The 23,896-nt window shown below is 43.9% G+C and overlaps 2 protein-coding genes across 5 annotated transcripts in view; one reads left to right on the top strand and one right to left on the bottom strand.

Annotated features, from left to right (window-relative positions):
* Positions 1-22,606, bottom strand: part of PCSK7 (proprotein convertase subtilisin/kexin type 7) — a 39,986-nt gene extending 17,380 nt beyond the window's left edge. The window contains exons 1-11 of one of the 3 annotated variants that reach the window (XM_075839814.1): positions 22,528-22,606; positions 20,012-20,475; positions 16,817-16,951; positions 16,358-16,523; positions 15,999-16,089; positions 14,999-15,053; positions 14,098-14,236; positions 13,794-13,894; positions 7,537-7,704; positions 5,539-5,646; positions 5,038-5,140 (exon numbers count right to left, since the gene is read on the bottom strand). In XM_075839814.1, the coding sequence (XP_075695929.1) occupies positions 5,038-5,140; positions 5,539-5,646; positions 7,537-7,704; positions 13,794-13,894; positions 14,098-14,236; positions 14,999-15,053; positions 15,999-16,089; positions 16,358-16,523; positions 16,817-16,951; positions 20,012-20,428 (1,483 nt within the window). In that variant the 5' untranslated portion in view covers positions 20,429-20,475; positions 22,528-22,606. Of the gene's footprint in view, positions 1-5,037; positions 5,141-5,538; positions 5,647-7,536; positions 7,705-13,793; positions 13,895-14,097; positions 14,237-14,998; positions 15,054-15,998; positions 16,090-16,357; positions 16,524-16,816; positions 16,952-20,011; positions 20,476-22,249; positions 22,455-22,510 lie in introns of those variants that run through there. The other 2 variants (XM_075839815.1, XM_075839816.1) reach the window with 2 other exon arrangements.
* Positions 22,580-23,896, top strand: part of RNF214 (ring finger protein 214) — a 33,665-nt gene continuing 32,348 nt past the window's right edge. Inside the window, exon 1 of one of the 2 annotated variants that reach the window (XM_075839818.1) lies at positions 22,580-22,672. The gene's annotated coding sequence lies outside the window, so the exon portion shown is untranslated. The remainder of the gene's footprint in view (positions 22,673-23,896) is intronic. The other variant, XM_075839819.1, reaches the window with a different exon arrangement.

Below are 23,896 nucleotides of genomic sequence, written 5' to 3' on the forward strand. Positions count from 1 at the left end.
CTCAGCTAAACCACAGGCGTTTTTGAATGGTGTTTTTGGCGAATGAGCCAAATTCTCTACAATGACAAATATTTTCCACCTGAGTTGCATATTTCTGTTTAGACATCATGAAACAACGAGAGAACAAGTATCTAAACAAAGTATTACTGCTCATTTCTCAGCCGTAACATCTATTGACTAGCTTTAATACTCAAGGCGCTATTACATGGGCCAATGCTCGGGCAAAAAAAAGCGTTTATACGAATGCTCGTTCCCAATCATTGCCCTGTGTAAACAGGGCAACGATCAGCCGATGAACGAACAAACGCTCCTTCGACTGACCCACTCTTATAAAGAATTAAAAATAGCTGTCGCCAGTACATCTCCCTGTGTAATCAGGGAGATGCGCTGCCGACATGATAAAAATGTATGGGGACGAGTAATCGTAGTAACCATCGCTCGTCCCTATACGTACATAATCATTTCTACGTGTGAAAAGGAGAAAACGAGAGGTCTCGTTGATCGGCGCTCGTTTACACGGTCCACTTCGAGCCATGTAATAGGACCCAGAGTCTAGAATTACAACTTGCGTTTTGGTGCAGCTCAGAGCAGGTGACTAAATTGTAAGATAAGATGGAGGGTTTCTCTTATAATGGGAAACTAGAATAATCAAGCTCTCTCAGCTTGGAGAAAAAAAAAAAAGCCCCGCCCAAAAAAAAAAAAAAGCCTAAGAGGAGATATCATCATCATCATCATCATCATATATATGTATGGTCAATACAAAGAACTACCACAATCTGTTCTTTCCAAGGACGTGTCAGTTTTGCGCGTGTAAAAAAACGCAGCATTTTTCTTGCATTGCAGCTCTGTGTGACATACGTGTTTCTTTAGCAACTGTTGTGTGAATCATCATGAAGTGAGTTTCATGCAACAGACACACACTGCGTGAAAAACAACGCCTGTCTGAATAGCCCCATTGATTTTCATAGGTCCGTGTGGTGTCCGTGAAAAAAACCCAAACACAACAGACAGCACACTGATGTGAAACACGCTCGCGTGAATAAGGCCTTAGGCTACAGACGAGCGTAGCTAACCTCGGACTTGAAAAACTGCAGTTTTCCACATCCGAGGTGCACCCGTGCAAGGTGTGGGGTCACGGTGCCCCCATAGACTGGAGCCGATGAAGGGATGCAAGGCATGCAGTAAAATAGGATATGTCCTATTTTTTCACAGACCCTTCACAAGCTTCGTTGAAACAACTATTGCATGAACGGCCACATTGAAGTACATGAGTCTGTGTTAACGGCCGTCGCACGGACTACATATACACTCGTCTAAATGAGGCCTTGATAAAGCGCCTGGAGGACGTGAAACGGTCATAGGCCAACTGTCTTGTTTCCCGTGTTATGCCGGCCTCTGTTCTCTTTGAAAGCGGTGAGCGCCGTGCAGTCTATTTCGCTTTATGCTGTGTATCTGCGTATGAACAGAGCCCTTCGCGTCCTTCCTCTGCACTCTGTAACGTGTCTAGATTCAGTTCAGGGTTAACTGGAGTCGAATGAATCTAAATACATCTGAAAGGCCTGGAGTTTAGCCAAATCACAGAGTCAAATAAAGGATTATAAGCAAAGTCTAACAGAGTTTGCGGAGGATGGTTCTGGAAAGTCTCAATACCACAGTACATAATACTAAGCAACTTTTATCAACATGGTCAATTTAGGAAATTACTGCTGTTTTATGGACCCTAGATATAAAAAAAAAATTAAAAAATAAATCTTAAGTCTATCTTCTCTGCACTAGGCAGTGGTTACACAAAAAAGTGTTTCCAGTAAAATGCATATGCCCACGGCATATTTTTTTTTGGCAGAACTAGGTTTACAAGACTGAACCAGACAGATTGGATCTGATACAACTTCGGTTTTGTCAAATGAAAGGCAGGCGGCAAATGTACCACTTGTTGTGTGCAACCACAGCCTTATCCACCGTGTTAAACGTCAGTGTGAAAGCCGTTGGAACAACGGCCACCACACGGACCAATATAGTTCAGTGTTGCCGTTCACATGGCCGTTGTTTCAATGGACCGTGAGAAAATAGGACATGTCCTATTTTTTCACGCTTCACTCCATAGATTCTAGTCTATGGGGGATACGGGATATCGCATTCCGCAGAGCACGGATGCACCTCGAACGTGAAAAACTAACGTTTTTCACGTCCATGACACGCAATGCCTGAATGAATCCGGCCTTAAGCCTCATGCCCTCTTCAGTTATTTTCCTCAGGATGCGATCACTTTTTTTTTTTACAGATAGCCCACAGACATTCATTTCTATGGGGCCATGCACACTTCCGTAGTTTCAACGGAACCGTGTGGCTGTTCCGACAAAAATAGGACAGGTCCTACTCCTGTCAGTTTGACGGAACAGTCTCGACCATTTCATTCATTTTGTCCGTTGAAACGACGGACTGCATGCAGAAGCCATCCGTGTTTCACGGATCAGTCATTAGCAGCCATACAATGGCCAACGGAAGTGTGCATGAGGTCTAAATGAAGCAAAGCAGGAGAGAGAAAGTTGGTAATCTTAGGGTATGTGCACACGAGCAGTGGCTTTTACGGCTGAAATGACAGACTGTTTTCAGAAGAAAACAGCTGCCTCGTTTCAGCCGTAAAAGCTCCTCCTCGTAATATACGAGGCGTCTGTGACGCTCTTATATCTTGAGCTGCTCTTCATTGAGTTCAATGAAGAACGGCTCAAATTACGTTGCAAAGAAGTGTCCTGCATATAATGTATATAAGTGTCCTGCACTTCTTTGCCGAGGCAGTCAATTTACGCGTCGTCGTTTGACAGCTGTCAAAGGACGACGTGTAAATTACAGGTCGTCTGCACAATACGTCGGCAAACCCATTCAAATGAATGGGCAGATGTTTGCCGACGTATTGTAGCCCTATTTTCAGGCGTAAAACGAGGCATAATACGCCTCGTTTACGCCTGAAAATAGGTCGTGTGAACCCAGCCTGAAAAAAACAAACAAAAAAAAAAAAAAACACCACAATTTAGGAGGGTAGATGATTATTAGTTCTAAAATGGTTTACCCCATCATTAACTAGCGGTGCCAGCCATTTGTTAGCCTAAACTGTGCGGACAGACCAATATATACCATATGCATTGTTTGCGTATATCCATGTTCAAATATGATCCCTTATAGTGTTGAGGTTACTTCAAAAGGGCTCTGTATATATTCGGGGATAGAAAGCAAGCAAATACACATACTTTCATAATGAGTGAAGAGGGAGTGTGAATACTTGTATGACCCAAGTTGTAGATTTTTCATTGGCCCAAGTTTAGGACGGATTTTTATTTTATTTTTTACTTGCATTTTAAAGCAGCACTTTGTGGCGTTTTTAAATAATGTCTTTTTGTACAGGCATTTTTTAAGTTAGATTGGGAACCATATGAGAAATACACCAGACAAAATGCCATACTTCAGCATGCAGCGCTTTGGAGTTTGTTTTTTTTCAATGACCCAAAAAGCAAGATGCTGCTTGTGGACATAATTTTGAATAGACTCCCAGTAAACATCTGGCTGCAGCGCTTTAGCTCAAAAAATAAATATATAGATGTGTAAAACATGGCATTAGGCCACTTTCACATGGCAGCATTCTGGTCAGTATTACGGACCAGTATTTGGAAGCTAAAACTAGGAGTGGAACCTACAGAGAGAACAATGGAAGGATTTGAACCGACTGAATTTTGGCTTGTAAATAGTGAAGAAAATACTGCTGTGTGAATGAGACCCAACACAAGAATTATAATCACTCATACTTTTAAATCAAAGTAATGAAAAAAAATGTTAAACTGGCAATTTAGGGGTTCCTGCTTTTTGCGGTTTGTAGTTTGAGAAAAGACCGGGCATGTCTTTTTTTCTTTTTTAAATCAAAAGTCAACAGCTCCCCCTGGAGCATAGAAGTTTAAAGTACTGTACATGGTGCCATGTACTAAAACGGTTACAGAAAAAAAAAAAAAAAGTGTGGAAGTTCTCGTACCAACACCTTCTGACTTCAAAACATTTGTCAACAGATCTTTACATTATAGGTATATTGTTATTCTACATGTACATGGTCATTATAGTTTTACTAGTAAACATAAGTAACGGAGAGGAAACCCAGCCATATAGTTGAAAATTAAACTTCATAATAATTATACATAATTGGTGTCAAAGGATAGAATTTGATAACAAAAGTGTAAAATAAAAAAATGTGACTTCGTAAGAGGCTGTGTGTACCTTTTAGGATCTCTTGACATGTCAGAAGATGTTATCAGAGGGGATCCTTGAGCAGAGACTCTCAATGATTTCTAGAACAAAGCGTAATGCTCCTTTAACACCGTCCAATATGGGCCATGAAAACAAGCACCGATCGAGAGACAGCTCGTTGATCGGCGCTCGTTTAAAAAAGGTGCAATGCTTGGCGATGTATGAGGATGAGCGCTCGTTACCATCAACGTTCGTTCCCAAGCATTTCCATCATGTCTGCAGCACATCTCCCTGTTTACACAGAGATGTGCTGCAGACAACAACATTGATCGCTGTTTAAACAAGCAGATCAAACGACGAATTAGAGTTTCCTCGTTCATCGGCTGATCCTTGTCCGGATTACACAGGGCAATGATTGGGAACGAGTGTTCATGTGAACGCTCATTTGCCTGATCACTGGCCTGTGTAAAAGAGCCTTTACTCTTACTTTACTATTATCAACAATGCTTATTTATTCTAACAAATAGTTTGGGCCTCGGCATGGGCGACCACATCATTGATTTTTATTACAAGTACATGCAGTGTGGTCACCAATACAGTAAATCATTGACAGCTCAGGAGCAAACAACGAAGGTTACAACTGGATGACAGCAAGCACAGATATTGGAAATCATGAGGAACGGATAGAAAAAAAAGTATTAGAAAATTGTTTAACTTTACATTACACGAACATCTATGTGCTGAAACCAGAATAAACCTTACAGTGTGTTTAAATGATAAATAACTGAAGCAAGTTTGCTTTTTACTCACCATTCCAGATTAAATCCAGCACGTTGGGAAACAAAGGAATATTCTTTTTCTCTTTTAGCTCTGGACTGACATAGGAGGCTAAATAAGGAGCAGACTCCCACACCTACAAGCAGGTAGAGAAAAAGGTTATGAAGGATTCTATCACTGTTTTAAAGGGAAAACATATTTTTTTTTAGAGTTAGTGCCAACTTGTTTTAGGCATAATGGAGACTGTTTTCTATGGCAGAAAACGGTGCTCTCCTTGGTAACCGGAAGCAGCAAGGGCCTAGACACAACAGTTAGGGCTCCTGCACACGACCGTATGCGCCGCCTGCGTCCCGTCCATGATCCGTGGAAAGATAGGACATGTTCTATCTTTTCAAGGACCAGAGAAGTGAATGGGTCCGTGAAAACTATCGGGTGCCACTGGGATGCCGTGAAAAATGGCCCGAGTGGCACTTCGTTGAGTACAGGAGTCCTTATAGGTCATAAGAATGTAGCACCATATCAGGTTTACATCACCTTTGCAGCATTTGTAAGACGCCAGGCATTTAACAGGCCAAATCCATGCTGATGACTGTGACTAAATCCTGCACCATTGGTTTCCCAGGCAGCTTGATGGTCTTCATACTGGGGATACGGAAACATTGGAAACAAGATTCAGGGTATGTGTGAAGACTTGTTTTGTTCTTTGTGTAGGAAACGAGGCAGCTATTTCTGTATTTTCACCCTCCTCCTTTTCAAACACAGGGGAATGTAACCTGTAAACCCCATGACGTGCAGCAGTGAGCCTCTAGGTACCAGGTCAATATGATATTGCATAAGAAAGCTTTTAAAGAAGCACAGAAATTAAAGTCTGCAGTTTCTAAATACAAACTCGGAAAAATAACTGGCAATAATAAAAAACAAAAAACAAAAGAGGCTTTGAGACGACAAGCATAGTCGGGAAGTGGCCATACAAATAAAAACATTTCCCACGGAAAATTTTTATCAAGTAAAATTTTTGTTTACCACTAACAACCATATAATGTTTGAAAGCATGAGCAATACGTTTTCCAACCGATGCAGCAGAACTTAATTGACTGGAAACAATTTGTTTTTAGTACCATAGACGTAACCGTCAGTGCTCGTGATCATAAAGTCGCTGGGAATGTGGACTATGTTTTTATCTATGGTCAGCTTAAAAGGGGAATTCAGAGTTAAAGAGGCTCTGTCACCAGATTTTGCAACCCCTATCTGCTATTGCAGCAGATAGGCGCTGCAATGTAGATTACAGTAACGTTTTTATTTTAAAAAAACGAGCATTTTTGGCCAAGTTATGACCATTTTTGTAGTTATGCAAATGAGGCTTGCAAAAGTCCAAGTGGGTGTGTTTAAAAGTAAAAGTCCAAGTGGGCGTGTATTAGGTGCGTACATCGGGGCGTTTTTACTACTTTTACTAGCTGGGCGTTCTGATGAGAAGTATCATCCACTTCTCTTCAGAACGCCCAGCTTCTGCCAGATCACGCTGTGACGTCACTCACAGGTCCTGCATCGTGTCAGACGAGCGAGGACACATCGGCACCAGAGGCGCCAGTTGATTCTGCAGCAGCATCGGCGTTAGCAGGTAAGTCGATGTAGCTACTTACCTGCAAACGCTGATGCTGCTGCAGAATCAACTGTAGCCTCTGGTGCCGATGTGTCCGACACGATGCAGGACCTGTGAGTGACGTCACAGATCTGCACTGCCAGAAGCTGGGCGTTCTGAAGAGAAGTGGATGATACTTCTCATCAGAACGCCCAGCTAGTAAAAGTAGTAAAAACGCCCCGATGTACGCACATAATACACGCCCACTTGGACTTTTACTTTTAAACACACCCACTTGGACTTTTGCAAGCCTCATTTGCATAACTACAAAAATGGTCATAACTTGGCCAAAAATGCTCGTTTTTTAAAAATAAAAAAGTTACTGTAATCTACATTGCAGCGCCTATCTGCTGCAATAGCAGATAGAAGTTGCAAAATCTGGTGACAGAGCCTCTTTAAGCAAAAAATCTAGCCAAGGGAGGAAAATGCCATAATACAAAATCCCATTAATCACCTGACAAATCCCCCGGCGTTCTCCGATGTTCCCGGCCGCTCTTCGTTTGGAGTGATGGAGTGCCTGTGTATCAACGTGATCGCTGCAGCCAATCACTGGCCTCAGTGGTAGAGTTCCCAAGACTGCGAAGGTCCTGGCTGCAGTGATTAGGTCACTATACGGGCACATCATTGCAGTAGCACAGTAGATATATAAGCCGGGGGATTTGTCAGGTGAGCAATGGGATATTCTCATTATTGTGAGGCATTTCCCCCACTTGGCCAGATATTTACTAATTTCAGAAAACCCCTTTAAAAAGGTCTATTGAAGTTGTGCTAAATGGATCATAGGGCAGACATTTTTCTTGAGTTTTTGACAGTTATCCTATTGAAGTGAACAACATTATGCCAGTCTTGTTGGAAAAACGACGAAAAAACGTCAGACAGAAATGATACTGTACTTTTGTAGCGGTGAAAACGATGATGTGCTGGACATCCCTCCATGTCAGACATGGCCGGACCTGCAGCATCAGAGCAATCATCCCCGCAGCTATAGGCGCAGCAGCAGACGTTCCTGTATGGCCTTCTGTGCATCCAGTTCCCTTATGCAGATCCCAGTCTGACGTTACCTAAGGAAAGTCAAAACTTGCATGTAAAATATTTGTTAAGCTCTTCGGTGTGATTTTTATCAAAATCCCTTATTTTATGCAGATTTTCTTTCTGTATCATGTCTTGGGTGGATTCTGCTTATTTTGGACACAGAAGTTTCCTAGAGCTTCTCGGTGTGGTCCTGATCGCTTGTCCACTTACACACGCTGAACCCTCATTCCAGCTAATATTTTATCTTGGCTAACACACATACATACTTGCAAAACCAGTCGTACAGACCTCAGACAAGAACGGCTACAGACTAATGACCAAAAACACGTGCTCTGCTTAAATGTGGTGCTGGGCCAGGTAAAGCCCAGGGTATTAGGCATTGGGAATTCCTGTGACAGCCTTCACTGTCCAGCTGTTAATAAAATGCAAAGAAAGATTTTAAAGTAACATTCCCATCATTTATGGCAAATCCGCAGGATATACCATAAACGCCTGAGATGTGGGCCCCACAAACGCTGTGGAAAAACAGAGGGTTGACCGCACTCTAGAAAGCTTGCGTTTAGAATCTGCTTCCCTGCCAAAGAAACATGCCCCTCACCAGAGCCTTCAAGGCAGCCAAATGGGGGGCCGAGTCGTCCAACAGTCTAGGGAAGGTCACATGACCAAAACGGGCAGGACAAAGCAGCTGTGGAACTTGCAGCAAAGGCCTCTGAAAAATCAGGGGCTAGATCTTGAAACCAGGCTGGCATCGGTGTTGGAACGAGTGAGGCGGTGCGATGCTCATCCAAGCACTCCAGTGAGTGCAGAAACCGTAAGGAAAAAAGGGCCCTAGGTGAAAATGCCCCTACATTTCTGCAGACAAGGCTTCCAGGGGGGTGGTTGTCTGGTCCAGCCCAGAGATGAAAAGTACACTGAGGGCCTTGGTGAAAAAGGAATTTATACTTCCCCCTCAAAATTCTTCAGGTGTACGCAGGATCACCTTCTCAGTACATATAGTGGGGTTACTGGCACTCCACCTGCGGATGCAGACAATAAGTTTGGCGATCGGCGGTGAGGGAAACTTAGTGCAAAAACTGCCTTGTTTCCCCGACACCCGCAGTGGGTTGACTATGCTAGATACCAGGCTGACAACCACCTGCAACTAAGGAGAAGAAACGGAAAGAAAAATAAAATAGTAGCAGACCTGGGAATGCCCCCTGCATACACTAGGCTAAAACAGATTTAGCCAGTGTCTCTGGGAAGGGATGGCCTGTCTGGGCAGAACCAAGACTTTTCCTAGCAAGTGTAAACGCATGGTGTGTTCTCCAAAGAGAAAAATACTTATAATAAAAACCTTATTGGTTTAATATATGTAGTTTTCGAATGATACATTCCATTTAAAGTGTAGCTAAACGTTCGACAAACGTCTGCCATGTCAGAAGTTTGGATTGGTGGGGGACCAAGTACTGAGACCCCCGCCAAATCGCTGGTACGAAGCAGCTCAAGCGCTCGTGTGAGCGCTCAGCTGCTTCATGTCTGTTCGGCTTTTTCCACAAAGCCGATGTATCGGAGTACGGGCTCATAGGCTTTGTATGGAGTCCGTACACCGATACATTTGTTTCTGGAAAAAACAGAACAGACACGAAGCAGCAGAGCGCTCACACGAGTGCTTTGTTCTAGCGATTGGTCGGGGTCTCAGTACTCGGACCCCCACCAATCCAAACTGATTGCGTGCACAGCCGGCCGCCGACTGACAGCCGCATTTTCGGGCCGTGCTTACATACAAAGTATGGGAGCACGGCCCGCAAAATGCAAAAGAATGGACATGTTCCATAATTTCCTGAACATTTCCACGGCATGGATACCCTTCCGTAGCACTACGGAAAGGTGTCCGCGTTCAATGAAAGTGAATGGGTCTGTTTTTTGCGGACCGCAATTGAGGGTTTTTTACGATCGTGTGCATGGGGCCTTAGGCTTTTTTTTTTTTTCGGTCAATCTGACCCTTGCTCACGTAATTCCCGGAACATTTCCACGGCACAGACACCCTTCCGTAGTGCTACGGAAAGGTGTCAGCATTCAATGAAAGTGAAGGTTTTTTTTCGGTCGTGTGCATGGGGCCTAAGCTAGATAGAAAGAAGTACTAAATATTTAAAAGGTCTATTTATTCTTCCACATCAGCCCCACATAAATAAATATAATTAGTCATGCAGTTGCAGTAGATGCAGGGCAAAAGAAAGCAGTTTTGTGCAAACAGTTTCTGGCACACATAACAGGCTCAATGAAGTAGGAAAAGATATACCGGTATGTACATTACGCCACCAAGTCACAAAACAACAAACGGAAAATAGTGTAAGGCTAGATTTAAACAGCCATTTTCAGAACAATGAAGTTCTATAGGTGTATTCACACGGCCGTTTTTTTACCAGCCATGTTTTTATTGGTCATCAAAAAAAAAAAAAAAACACGAACATGTTCTATTTTTTGGCCGTTTTCACGATCCGGCAGCCCTCACAGAAAATCAATGAGATCTGTTTTTATCAGCCGTTTTTCAGAAATCAATCTTTGTGACGGCCGTTAAAAAGTGATCCAGGCCCTCACAAGGAGACTCCCCGGGCACAAAATTACGTTTAGTGCTGAGCCCAGGGAAGCCCTGAGGAAACAGCCATACATGGACAGTGATGTCAGAGCTTTCAACTATAGAATCCCCGGCCAGAGCATCGCAAGCACACTGGCAGGAGACTCGCATCGTTGGAAAGCACTTGACGTAGCAGTCCATATATGGACAGTGACATTAGGGGATTTGTGATAGGAGAATCCCCGGGCCATAGTGCCCATATGGAGAACGCCAGTGTCCCCTGTAGATAGTGCCACAGTGTCCCCTGTACATAGACGGAGCCTCAATGACGCCATCTTCAGGGTAGGGTGGTTGTGGGGCTAAGAGCGGAACCCCCAGCTGGAGAATTGATGACGCTCTGGCCGGAGATCCCGCCATCTCAAAACCCCTAACATCACAGTCCATATATGGAGTGACATCAGGGGCTCCTTCGCGGAATACCTGGACAGAGCGCTGCAGACGCTCTTGCCCAGGGATTCTGCTCCTGGGTGGGCCCCTGACGTCACTATCCATATATGCATTTTTCTGTACACAGATAAAAACGTACTTGGTGAGAACACCATTTGTTCTTCAGGCTCTGGAATACTCTCATCGAGGGACCACTCTCCGGGGGCCAATCTTTGGTGACTTAAGAAGTCTGCCCTGATGGTTTGCCACTCCTTTTAAGTGTACAGTTGATACGGAGGGAACTGTTCTTTCTGCCAATCTGAAGATTTTTGTATATAGATCTTAAAGAGGTCGGTATTTGGTGGCCCGGATGGTGCAAAAAAATAAAATAAAATAGAATTTTGTCAGGTTGTCTGACATGATCTTTATATGGATATCTTTTAAATCTTCTGTCTGCTGGTTTTAAAGGTTTCCCATACTGCTCTCAGTTCTCTGAAGTTTGACGATCTTTCTCATCTCTAGGGACAAGAATCCCTGAAGGGATTATTGTCTGAAAAACGAGCTCCCCAACCAATGGGGCTGGCGTCTATTGCGATTAGGACAAGAGGTGTCTGAATTCATGAAACTCCTTTTTAATGGTTTGTATCTTTCTGCCACCAAATCAGAGATATTTTTAAGTCTCTGGGAATCTCCATGTTTTTGGTTTAAAAAGCTCAGTATTCTGTTCCAGGATGATAAGATCTCTTAATTTTAATCCTAAGTGGAATTCACTCCACACAACTGCTGGAATGCATGAGGTCATCAGTCACAAAATCCTCATATTTTCTCTTAGACATACTAGGTGGAATTCGTTAAGACTGGAGTTTCATACGCCAGACTTAACCTAAGGAAAGTTGGAGAAAGATGCTAAATATTTTTTATAAATTCAATGTTTTTATTAAAGTTTTCAAACATGGGTATTCAAGGGAAAGGAAGAGGGGAAAAAGGGATATACATGGTCTTGCATCTGTCGGCCAACCGCATGTCACAATTGTGGCGTCCGACCGCGATCGTGTGCCATCCATTTTCCCCCTGCCCATCGTTAAAAAAAACCAACTCACATTACCCCTTTTTTTTCCCCCCTCTGGGTTCCTTCTCCATGCAGCAGCTCATACAAGGTCCATATGCAATGCAGCACAGTCATCAGGGCTGCATCCTGAACAATGTCCCGTCACTGCCCGGCCTTGCATGCGTTGCAGCATGCTGAGGGAGAACAGGAGGGGACCCGTAGCAGGATGGCAGCTGGCCAAACTACAGTGTACCAAGATTGCAGGTGATGCAGACGAGACAGATGACACCAGACGTGGTGCAACACAGCAGACGTGGCAGAACTAGACCAACACTATTGCGGGCACAGGAACAACTACAACATGGGATACAGGTAGCAGGGCACGGGAACAAGATAACACTAAGGGACCATTTGCAAGACTAACAGAGGAATACGAACAACGCTCAGGCAATGAGCAAAAGGGCAGGGCCCTACTTAAGTGCAGGGTAATCATGGGCTAATTAGTGATGTTAAACATGTACGTGCACTGGCCCTTTAAGGCCGGGCGCGAGCATGTGCGCGCACCTATGGGACACAGCAGAGTGGAGCTGAAGTGAGCGCTGGCGTCTCATCTGGAGGAGATGCGGACCAGCGCTCAGAAGTCCATGGCTTATTTTTAGATAACGGTCCCAGACCATAACTTGAGATACAAGGATCTGCAGATGGAATCAGTAAGTACTCTGTTCCTAGCTGAAAATCCGACCAACACTGCTGATGCGTTCGCTAGAAAACCAATGGCCATTTTGAGAAAAGGAATGAATTCTAGAATTTGATCTCATGAGGTCTTGCTACTAAGGTGGTTTCTAGCTGATTTTTCCAAATAAACATGGACCTTGAAACAGACGTCGCTGCAATGTTAGGTAAAATGGGACTGGTAGAGGATTCCTAAGTTTTCCTCAATTAGCTGTCAACTTTCTGTCCACTGGGTCACAAAGCTGGGATGAATCCAGAAATGGAATGATAGTACGTGTAAAGTGTAAAGCCCATCACCACCTGGATTTAGATTTTCAGGATTTCATCACAAATGTTAGTCTTCTGGATCAAATGGGTGCTGGTTTTTAGGTTCTTTTGATACCATTAATCTCTTTTCCACATCACTCCATTCTTAAAGGCTTAGTTCTCCCAACATTTCATCCTGTACGGATAGTTGAGAGAAAGTGTGTGTACTAAAAACATTTTCACACATATGCGGCATGGCTGCTAACAGTGGGCAATACACGAATCACAGAACCCGGAATAGTAGCAGGCTTCAATGGTTCAGAGCATGCAGACATCTGGGACCCCATTACACCAAGTATCCAGTAGAGCTGGCAGACCCGAGATCAGACGCACAGCGGTATTTTAAAAAAAGGACCAGTGAGTCACCTAAACAAGTCTGGAGAACGGATTCCCCATGTCCCACTTTTGGCGCCTCCGATGACGGTGATAAACCTGCTGACGTCGGGGGGAGGGACTACTCTGGGTGGAGGAGACACTGGAGCTCATGTGTGAAGCAGCAAAGAGGAGTGTAGACAAACTCAGAGCTCACGCCTGGATACTCCAGGTTATCATGTGGGGACCAGGGAACTCCTGCCAAGAGGTGTGCTGGCATTGTTTTAAGGGAAGGAAGCAATGTGTCAGTCGCAGCTCCGATCAGACCATGCCACAGGTACTACCTGCTTGACAAGATAAGCGTCCTCTGCAGCTTGTCCTATGTAGAGAAAACACTGACGATTGTGGTGAGGGGTTCCTGTCCCTACAGAGGTCAGAGGGTAACCTCCATGTGTGCAGTCATGAGAGGACGCAGTGGAAAGAGTATTTTACCAGCTTATTATAAGTTAGTATGCACGCCTTAATATACATGCACTACCACCAGATTTAGTATTGAACAAATTTCAAACATGGTGGTGTGCATTAGCCCTATGTAAGTTATATACATGGTGGATATAACATACGATGCTAGCAAGATGCAGAGAATGGTTGGACAAAACGAAGACAATTATTGATGGTCATTTGTAACTCCGAGCACATTCGCCAGCGGTGGAATTAAAAGAAGAAGTTCAGCAACTTACAATACTCCTCATCTGTTTGTCTCCACTGCTGAAGGTAACTGCAAGCATTGAAGCGCATTCTTCGGCATAGAAAGGCATTTTACCAACTTCATTAACAGCACCTTCAAAAATAATTAACATACCTATCAATGTCTAAGACTTACTTTCACACCGAATGTATAAGAGAAGTGGCCAATATTTGACATCATTAACATGATTGAATGTAATTAACACAACACACCTAATGACAACTCCAAAAACATAAGTGACACCGGGCAGTCACTTGAAGATTACAGCTTTCATTTGGGACTAAAAGTGCATTTACCTATAGTGACCGTGTAGATGGAGTTGGCATATCCATCATAGTTACAGTTATCATTGTACTGCCCTCCATTACCACTGGCAACCACAAAAATACTCCCAAATCCTTTCCGTCCAGCAATTACTCCATGTTGAAGAGCAGCCTAAGGTTCAAGAAAAATAAGGTCAGTAAGACAGCTCAGCAAGACACAGGACAAAGAACCCATTTTTTTTTTTCTTAAAACAAGGAATATGCTTAAAAATGAGCTGTAATAAAACTGCTGCATTCTCAAGTTTAGAATAGAAATAGAGAAACTCAATTGACAGTGTACATTCACTCCCTCAATGAAGTTCAATCCTTTTTTTTTTTTTTTTTATAACCTCCTCGTCTCGAAGGGGTATTTCCATCATAGAATCGTATTGGTGTATTGCGAAGATACGCGTAACATTCTATTTGCTGGGACCAACTACTAGGACCCCTGCCAATCTGGAGAACAAAGGGACCAAGGATCTTCTTCTGCACAACAGTTCTCCCAGTCACCCATGTTGCAGGGGAACTGCCACATTGCTCCATTCAAGCTAATGGGGTGTTGTAGGTCTTTGCACAGTGGGTGATTGGAAGCGTCGCTGTGAAGTGAAGAATCATGAAGAAGTTGCTGCTGTGGCTCCTTCATTTTAAGGACGTGTAGTCATACATTTGTAAACAACTGTCCCATCTGATCAACCGGCAACAAACATCTAGCAAAAAAGTAGCATTGAAAATAACATACAATTCTGAAAGAACAGAAGTTAAGAATAGGACTATTTTATATTTCTTCTCACTTTGTGCATTAGTGTACATGCCATTAAAGAAAGTACCAGCCTGAATAAAGGGAAAATTACACCGTTCATTGTATTAGAGATGGGCCTAGTTGTATGGTTAGTACCTTTCCCAGCTGATGAGGTCCATCAACAGTCTTCCCATCATCATCAGGACCCCAGCTACGAAGGAAGAACACAATCAGAACCTCCGAACTTTATTTATGAAAATATAGATGACACCTTTCAGATATAACATTAGGCCCTGTTCACACAAAGTTTTTTGCAGGCAGAAAATTCTGCCCAGAAAAATCAGCTGTTTTTTTTACGTGGTTTTGCACCACACGCGGTTTTTGCGGCTTTTGTTTTTAGCTCGCTCTTCAACAGAAAGATGGAATGACCGCGAGCGTTTTTGTTGCTGAAAAACACGTCACAAAAGCGCGTCAAAAAACGAGTCTCCTATTGATTTCAATATGGTTTTTGAGGCCGAAAACGCCTCAAGACAGGGCATGTCGCTTCTTTTCCCCCGCGAGGGTTTTTTTTTTGCTCGCAGTTAAAAAACGCCTCCCCCTCCCATTGAAATCAATGGGAGCCAATTTCGGCCGTTTTTTGCCGCGGTTTCCGCAGCAAAAAACTCAGTGTGAACAGGGCCTAATACAATAATGGGGGGGGGGGGGTTCACATGTATAAAGAGCTCATAAAAGCTTATCTAAGCGGAATTCTGCTTAAATGAGCATTCATCAACGCTCCAAAGAGGAGAAAGACTAGCAGGAGATCAGGCTGTCAGTGCAATACACTGACAGATTTCACTGCGAACGGGACATAGCAGCCTGCAGAGTAAAAACTGTACAATATTTTTAATAAAAACCTATTAGAATTATTTTTTTAACCCAAAACACGCACATTGCAATAATAATAAAAAAAATAAGTCCACAAAAGGTATCCATAGCTTTTGAAGGTTCTGCTGTTACCATCTCTGTGCTAGATACCCCAGTGCACCTTCAAAGGTTTTGTGGAGTGGAGGTCTCAAGGTTTTGACCGCACGAGGGAAGCTTACACAATAGAGGAGTGTTGTTTTAAGGTTATGGCTGGACAGCATCTTATTTTTTGTTAAACACATGCATGTACCTGCAGCTGTAGATATCATTGATCTGATAGTGCTTGTTGAACGCAATTGCCTCCATGCTGTCTGTGAGAGGCCCATCCAGAACTCTGATCCCTAATAAAAGACAAACATCAGGAACACAGATCAAGGTTCATAAACAAAGTTGAAAGAGGCAGTCAATGGCTGTTTGTTTCTTTTAGATCTTTTTACATGAGAAAACTAACAAGTCACAGTAATGAAACATTGATACTAGACTAGTGATAAAATGTAGACAGGCCAGTAACAGGGTGCGGTGCAAAACATGATGAGACATAGGTGAACAAAGCAACAGATACGTAACATGATTTGAAGATGATGTATAGATAAAGGTCGAATTACAAACCTGCAATCCTGCTCCCATAAGCTACGCCCACTGCGCAGAAACTATTGTTAGGGACGGCTGCTATTTCCCCTGCACAGCGGGTTCCATGGTGGTTGTCACTATATCCATCAGGATGGGGCATGGGGTCTGGATCATTAGAGTTGAGGTCATAGCTTCCTTCTGGGCTCTGTAGGAGATGAATCATGTTATATGTTACTACATTTACACTTCTCTTTTTGGGAAAGGAAAAGTGCCCTGTAAATACTCAGTTTGTGTCACTCTGGGCACTGTTTTTGGGTACTATTGGGGCATACTGTAGATGTTATTGCTGATTTTTCTGAAGGAATGAACCGAATGGAAGCCCCGAAATGTTTCTACAGCGCCTCCACAGACCATCATTATCCGGCTCCGCCTGTCAGACTCCACAAATTTAAAGCACGACACCCCCCCTGCCCCCGCCTTTGCGGCTGCTCTGCTCACATAATTTGGTTGAATGTCCTGGATAGTGTGCTGGACACCGTCATCCACGACCACCACTGTAACGCCCCGGCCCGTCACATTTCTCTCCCATATGCCGGTAACATTAATATCCATTCCAGGGCTACGCTTATTGTGCTGGAAAAAAAAATATATGAACAAGTCAAAACGGTTCCACAGTAATGAAAACGAGGGTTACAAAGTATGACATTCAGACCCTGCTAAAATTGCCACTATATTTATTGAGGCGACAATCCCCTCACTTCTTAGGCTCCATGCACACGACCGTGCCCATAATTACGACCCGTAATTACAGGCACGGCCGGCCGTCGGACGTTATAAAGTATAGGAGCACGGTCCGTAAAATAAAAAAAATAGGACATGTCCTATTTTTTTCGGCCAGTTTCTACGGCACAGACAGCCTCCCGTAGACATACGGGAAGGTGTTTGTCGGCCATAGAAATTAAAGGCCCGTAATTACAGACCATAATTTTTTTACTATATTTACTTAAAGGGGTTTCCCCACCATATAAGGTGATGGAATAGCACCAAGATTATGCCATCACATTCTTGACTGCCGCTATCCCCGCCTATCTTTATAGCTCTATAAAGGTAAATACATTTAACTTTACGAAATCTTTTAGCGGTATTCAAAATAAGAAAAGTAACATTTAAGTAATATTCTTCATAATTGGTCCAACCAAAATGGAGACAGGAAAGGCAGTCACCCTGGAATCGTATATTTATATATAAAAGGCAAGCCCTGTTGCCAATGACTCCCTTCTTCTGATTGGCTGCAGTGGTCACATGGTGTAATTACTTTAGCCAAACAGTGGCATTTTGAAGCAGACATATTTAGTACTAACTGTAACGGCCTCTCCTCTCCCTACATGGGCTATTCTAAAAAACTTGTCACCAGCATTTTCACCACTAAACCCACAGTATCCTCAGGTAGGGTTCTGGGGGTTCAGTGGTGAAAATGCTGTTGACCGGTTCCCTTAATAAAAAGGTGTTTTAGTAAACTCTAAAAAGAAAAAAATAAATAAAATAAATGTTGCTGATAACCAATCACAGCACAGCTTTCATTTTACCAGAGAAGTTTAATTAAAGGAAAGCTGATCTCTGATTGGTTGCTATGGGCATGACAACTTCACATAGAGACCGACAGCAATGTATTGTTCAATAACAATAATGCCACCATTATTCCTATTCTGTTATCCCATGGAGGTCTTGTAACCCTGTTAACAGAATGGCAGCGGTCACATGGTGTGTGTGTGTATATATATATATATATATATATATATATATATATGGGGGGGGGGGGGTGAATGAATTGCAGACCACAACATTACTTTACTTCTATAAACAACGCCACATTCAAAACGGCAATTAACAGCAGAGGAACAAGCTACACGCCGCAAAGGCTCATAATGAAACGGCACCACAACAAATTGAAGTTGAATTTCAGCACATGCGCATTGTGAATATTGCAGAAGCACAAATCATAACCCCCGAAAAAAGGGCACGTCTCAGCAATCGAAAGTCACAAAGACAACAAGAATGGCCTGAACATATTCAAAGGCGTCAAAACGGCAATAATAGAGAAGTTCGAGCACTCTGAGCTAGGTAAAATGCTACATACATGAGGTCCACATCTCCTGCCCTGGGAGGGTTATCATCCTGCACGTGCTGCCACAGATTGTATTTTAATGTTTCATGACAAATTAAAGACCTGACCAACAAGAGTTTTCTACAGGCGGTGGCATACCCAGGGGAAAGTGATGGCATACAGAGGACAGAGCGGTGGGATACCCGAGGACAGAGCGGTGGCATAAGAGGACAGAGCGGTGGCATAAGAGGACAGAGCGGTGGCATAAGAGGACAGAGCGGTGGCATAAGAGGACAGAGCGGTGGCATAAGAGGACAGAGCGGTGGCATAAGAGGACAGAGCGGTGGCATAAGAGGACAGAGCGGTGGCATAAGAGGACAGAGCGGTGGCATAAGAGGACAGAGCGGTGGCATAAGAGGACAGAGCGGTGGCATAAGAGGACAGAGCGGTGGCATAAGAGGACAGAGCGGTGGCATAAGAGGACAGAGCGGTGGCATAAGAGGACAGAGCGGTGGCATAAGAGGACAGAGCGGTGGCATAAGAGGACAGAGCGGTGGCATAAGAGGACAGAGCGGTGGCATAAGAGGACAGAGCGGTGGCATAAGAGGACAGAGCGGTGGCATAAGAGGACAGAGCGGTGGCATAAGAGGACAGAGCGGTGGCATAAGAGGACAGAGCGGTGGCATAAGAGGACAGAGCGGTGGCATAAGAGGACAGAGTGGTGGCATACCCAGGGGAAAGTGATGGCATACAGAGGACAGAGTGGTGGCATTTTAAGGGACAATGTTTTCTAGAGCCAGTTGTATTTTTCCACACAGTGGTCTTTATTGCTAGTTATCTTAGAAGAGCAGATGTACTTTACTAAACAATAGTAAATAACACAAGGGACCATCCCATACATGCAGCTTATACGAGTGACGCACGTGGTTGCTAAAATAAGTGATAATATTGTAAAACTGGCCACAGACAACGGTTATGATGAACAACAAGAAAAAAAAAAAAAAAAAAGTGTCATCATAAGCATTGATGGCATATTAATTTAAATGGTCATCAATGTCTTTTTGGGGGCGAGTTTGACCGCTGAAAGCCTCAGCAATCTTGGACAAGAAGGATCGGCAGTGCTTGGTAAAACTCAGGCAAAGGGGCCACTAAGCTTTAACAAGTTCTGCAGCCCCTCTGGCTTTTTGCTCTCAAACATCACCAATCCCATTAATTACCAACACACCAAAGAATTAGGAGTCGTGAGATTTAAAAAAAAAAAAAAAAAAGCTTCTTAGCCTCTCCAACATCCATGTGCCCTAAAAAGGCCTATGGACAGGGAACAACCCCTTAAGGAGGATTTTCCATCTTAGAAGGTGATAGCATACATTACTAGGATACAAATGAAACTATTAATATATAAACCCCAAAAGCTCAGTGACAAAGAGGAATTGGTACCAGTGGGCAGAAGGGAATGGGCTTTGTACATGCCACTTGGTCACCAGCACATAGTCAACTGCATCACTGCAAGGAAAACGTGTGAGTTACGTGTACCACTCCAGTACAGACGGTGGGGGAAGGTATACACTCACACTTGCCAATACGCTTACCAAATGCCACTGCTGTGGGTATTTGGGGTCATTAAAGTGCAAGCTCCTCTTGGATCTCTTCAGTAGCTTCTGTTCTGAGAACCATCGCACGCCGTCATGTTGTGTAAACATCTCATGAACTTTCCTCCGGGTATTCTCCTTGGTCTCACCACTTCCCACGTGTGCAAATAAGTAATGATCCTTTAACTCTCCGATAACCCCCCGATTCTCCAGACCCACAGCACGTGAAAGTTCTTCTGCAAGAGCATCCAACGCCTCCCTCCGTCCAGAGCCTTGAGAGGGGTCCAGACGGACAGCCCAGGTCAGCTCTTCCCCCAAACTTGTGGCATCATTGCTGGCCGTATGTGTGGGAAGCGAGAGGAAGAGGGGCCAGGTGAAAAGACAAAGGCACATATGTGAAATGAAGAAGTGACGCATTGTGATGGCCCATTACACAGGAAGCAACCTAGCGAGGGCATTGGGACCTGTGGAGAACAAAGCATGATTAATAATAACCCATCTGATGAGATTATAAATTAAAGTAAAATTATATGCCGAGTCTTGTTCAATAATCAAGGAGAAGAAAATTGGATTAGGGTCAGTTCACACAGTTTTTTTTAGGCAGAAAATTCTGCGTGGAAAATTCAGCTCTGTTTTATTCTAAGTTGGTTTTGTACCAGTCTTTCTTCAACAAAGGAAAAAAACAGCGTAAAAAAAACCACACTGCGGCCGCTCGCAACGCTTTTTCCGTCTCACATTGATTTCTATGGGGTTATTTAAGGCGGAGGCATTAAAAAAAGTTCAGGTCACTTTTTATTCTTTACCGCGAGCAGACAAAAACCGCTGAGGAAAAAAGCAGCCTCACACGAGCGCTCAAGCTGCTTCGTTCTAGCGATTGGTGGGGGTCTAAGTGTTCGGACCCCCACCATTCCAAACTTCTGACATGTCACTATGACACGTGAGAAGTTTGTCGAACGCTTAGCTACACTTTAAGCATCCGTATTGCTGCCGCAAGTCCCAGCTGATCTGCGGATCTAATGACCCGAACTGACAGAATACTGGGGATCTCTACATCAGACCTTATTATTTAAAAGCACTAAGTGACATTAGATTTAGTCACTTTCACACCGAACAAGTGCTCAGCTGTTCTTGTACCTACTGTAGAGTTGCATGGAGGAGGGGCAGCGTGCGCGCATGGAGGAGGGGCAGCGTGCGCGCATGGCCAACTGCTCCACACAGCTCCTCCTCATTGCAGCTGGTGAGGGGGAACAGGGGGTCCCATATTTTAGCCATCACTAGGGGGTCACAGCAGTCAGACCCTACCAATCATAATCCTCAATCATAAGGATCGGTGAAATATGTTGTTGGTCTCTTTAAGTGACTACTAAGCAAGGAGGCCCCATTTTTGTGAATAAAATAAAATAAATACAGATGGAAATATGGCCCAGAGAGCCTTGGGAATACATAGTGTAAGGCGAATAATCGATGTTACAATGATTGTTCTGAAAGAAAGATGCAGCAGACTCCAAAAACGCTGCTATGTAGAAATTAAAATATTTTACTATACTTTCAAATAACATCTGGCCGTAGCGTTTTTGATACAACCTGCCACCAAAAAAAAAACTAATAAAAAGGGTAACTGGGCTCGGTAAACAAAGACAGACCCCGTTTCCGTTAAGGGAAGCTCACACGTAGCGTAAATACTGCGGATTCTCCGCAACGGATTTATTCGTGGAAAATCCGCAGCATAATAGAGTAAATGCGTAAATAAGCGGAAAAAACGCTCAGAAATGGACCTGCGGTGTGGGTTTTCCCCATTGAATTCAATGAGGCAAAACCCGCAACAGGTAGCAGATGTTGTCGTTTTTTGCAGCAGAACTAGGAGTTTCCTCATCCAGGCCGGCCTCCTGGGATGACATTTCATCCCATGTCACTGCTGCAGCCAATCATAGGCTGCAGAGGTCACATGGGATTAAACCTCATACCAGGAGACGGGGCTGCAGGATGTCAGAGGGTTTGGTGCGTTTTTTTTTTCATAAATGCCTACAGTGGGAAACCCCTTTAAAACTGCAGAGGAAAAACAAGGTCTAGCAGTCAAAGTAGACTTAGCCAGGGACATCAGATGTTAGTCAGCAGATTACAATGATTTTAACGGGAGTACGTCAACGAAAACCTGCATGTGAAAAAAACGCACAGTGCGAACCCAATCTAACAGGATCATGTCCATAGAGCCCAGGGCTGTGGCAGGAAGGCTTTTACCTGTCTGATCCTCCCATTGATCTACGCAGGGATAAGCAGGTGTGGCAAGAAGTTACAGCAGTCCTCTGCGGACTTATCTTGCGGTTTAGGGTCTGGACCCTGATCAGAGTCTGCTGGCAGTACATGACATGTCAGTTACCCTCCTGCAACACACAATCACCCCGCCATGATACACAACCTTCTCCAGCCCATCACAGATACAGCGGTGCCACACACTACGGGCTGCAGCATCGGCACTACGTACAACACAGAACAACTCACATGTCACCCGTACATACCCGTCCCCTCTGTCCGCTACCCCGTTTTCCACTTCCGTATTTGGCTTCACACGCACGTAACTTCCGGGGCGTGGTTCTGTGAACAGCACAGAGCGGAAGTAAATATTTTGCTTGATGAAAGGTGTGATGGACGGGAAGAAGACAGGTACGTGCCACAGGAGGAGGAATAACAGGGCAGAGTTGCTGGCTACATGCCAAAAGACGTACTTTAGAGAGGAGCAGGTGACGAGAATCCTTGCGTGTAATGTCACGTGGATCAATTACACGGAGAAAGTTCTGCTCAGTGCAGAAGCCCGAAAATATATCTGCAGTCCAATTTGCAATCGATCATGATCGGAATTAACGACCGTCCGAAAGTGGTCATGCAAAGCAAAAACAAAACAAATGTACTATTTATTTTATTTTTATCTTTTAGATATTCTACTTGATCTTAGTGGCCACTTTTTAACACCATGCAAATGTCAAGGTTCAACATTATGTATCGATGCAGTCAGGGCTCCGTTTTCTGATACAGAACGCCAAATCCCCTTCATAGGTGTAGAGGTAAATGAATGCAGCAACCTGATTGGTTGCCATAGGCAACTGCTCCACTTTTCTTTTGCACCAGTTTTGATATGTCTCCTCCAATTGCAGCTGCCATTTCAATGGATTGTTCCATTAGGAGACCCCCTGTCCGCAATCCCTATTTGGGCATATAGACGTCATGCACTACATTCACACCTGCACCGAAATCCATGTCAAATCCGATAACAATCCACAACCCCGTTCACGTGCTATGGAAAGTTTCCTTGTATATATTTGTTGGCACCGTGGAAAACAATCTGCCATTGAAATATTTTTGCGAATTCCGCATGGAAAGCCGAAGATTAGTCCTATGGAGTGAGAATGGGGCTAATCTTGTGCGAGTCTACTGCATGCCTGTAGCATTACCGTGGCAGAAATCTGGGGCTTCGCTTGGATTTCTGCTGCGGGTGTGCAGCAGATTCGCAAAAGGTTTTGCTGGTTTGTGAATCGGGCCTTGGGCTATGTTCACACCGCAAACTAAAAACGGACGTAAAATACGGAGCTGTTTTCAAGGGAAAACCGCTTCTGATTTTCAGCCGTTTTTAAAGCATCAATTGTTTTTTGATGCATTTTTTACGGACATTTTTGGGGCTGTTTTTCTATTGAGACAATGATAAACGGATCGAAGAACGGCTCAAGAAGTGACATGCACATCTATTTACGTTTTTTTACTCACTGCTTTCTTAAACGGCCACGTATAAAAAACGCCCCGTCAGAACGAAACGCCATTTTTCCCATTGAAATCAATGGGCAGATAGATGTTGCCGTTTTCCAGGGCGTTTATGGGCTGAAAAACGACTGAAAA

Source organism: Rhinoderma darwinii, chromosome 10, assembly GCF_050947455.1.
Source record: "Rhinoderma darwinii isolate aRhiDar2 chromosome 10, aRhiDar2.hap1, whole genome shotgun sequence".
Classification (NCBI taxonomy): domain Eukaryota; kingdom Metazoa; phylum Chordata; class Amphibia; order Anura; family Rhinodermatidae; genus Rhinoderma; species Rhinoderma darwinii.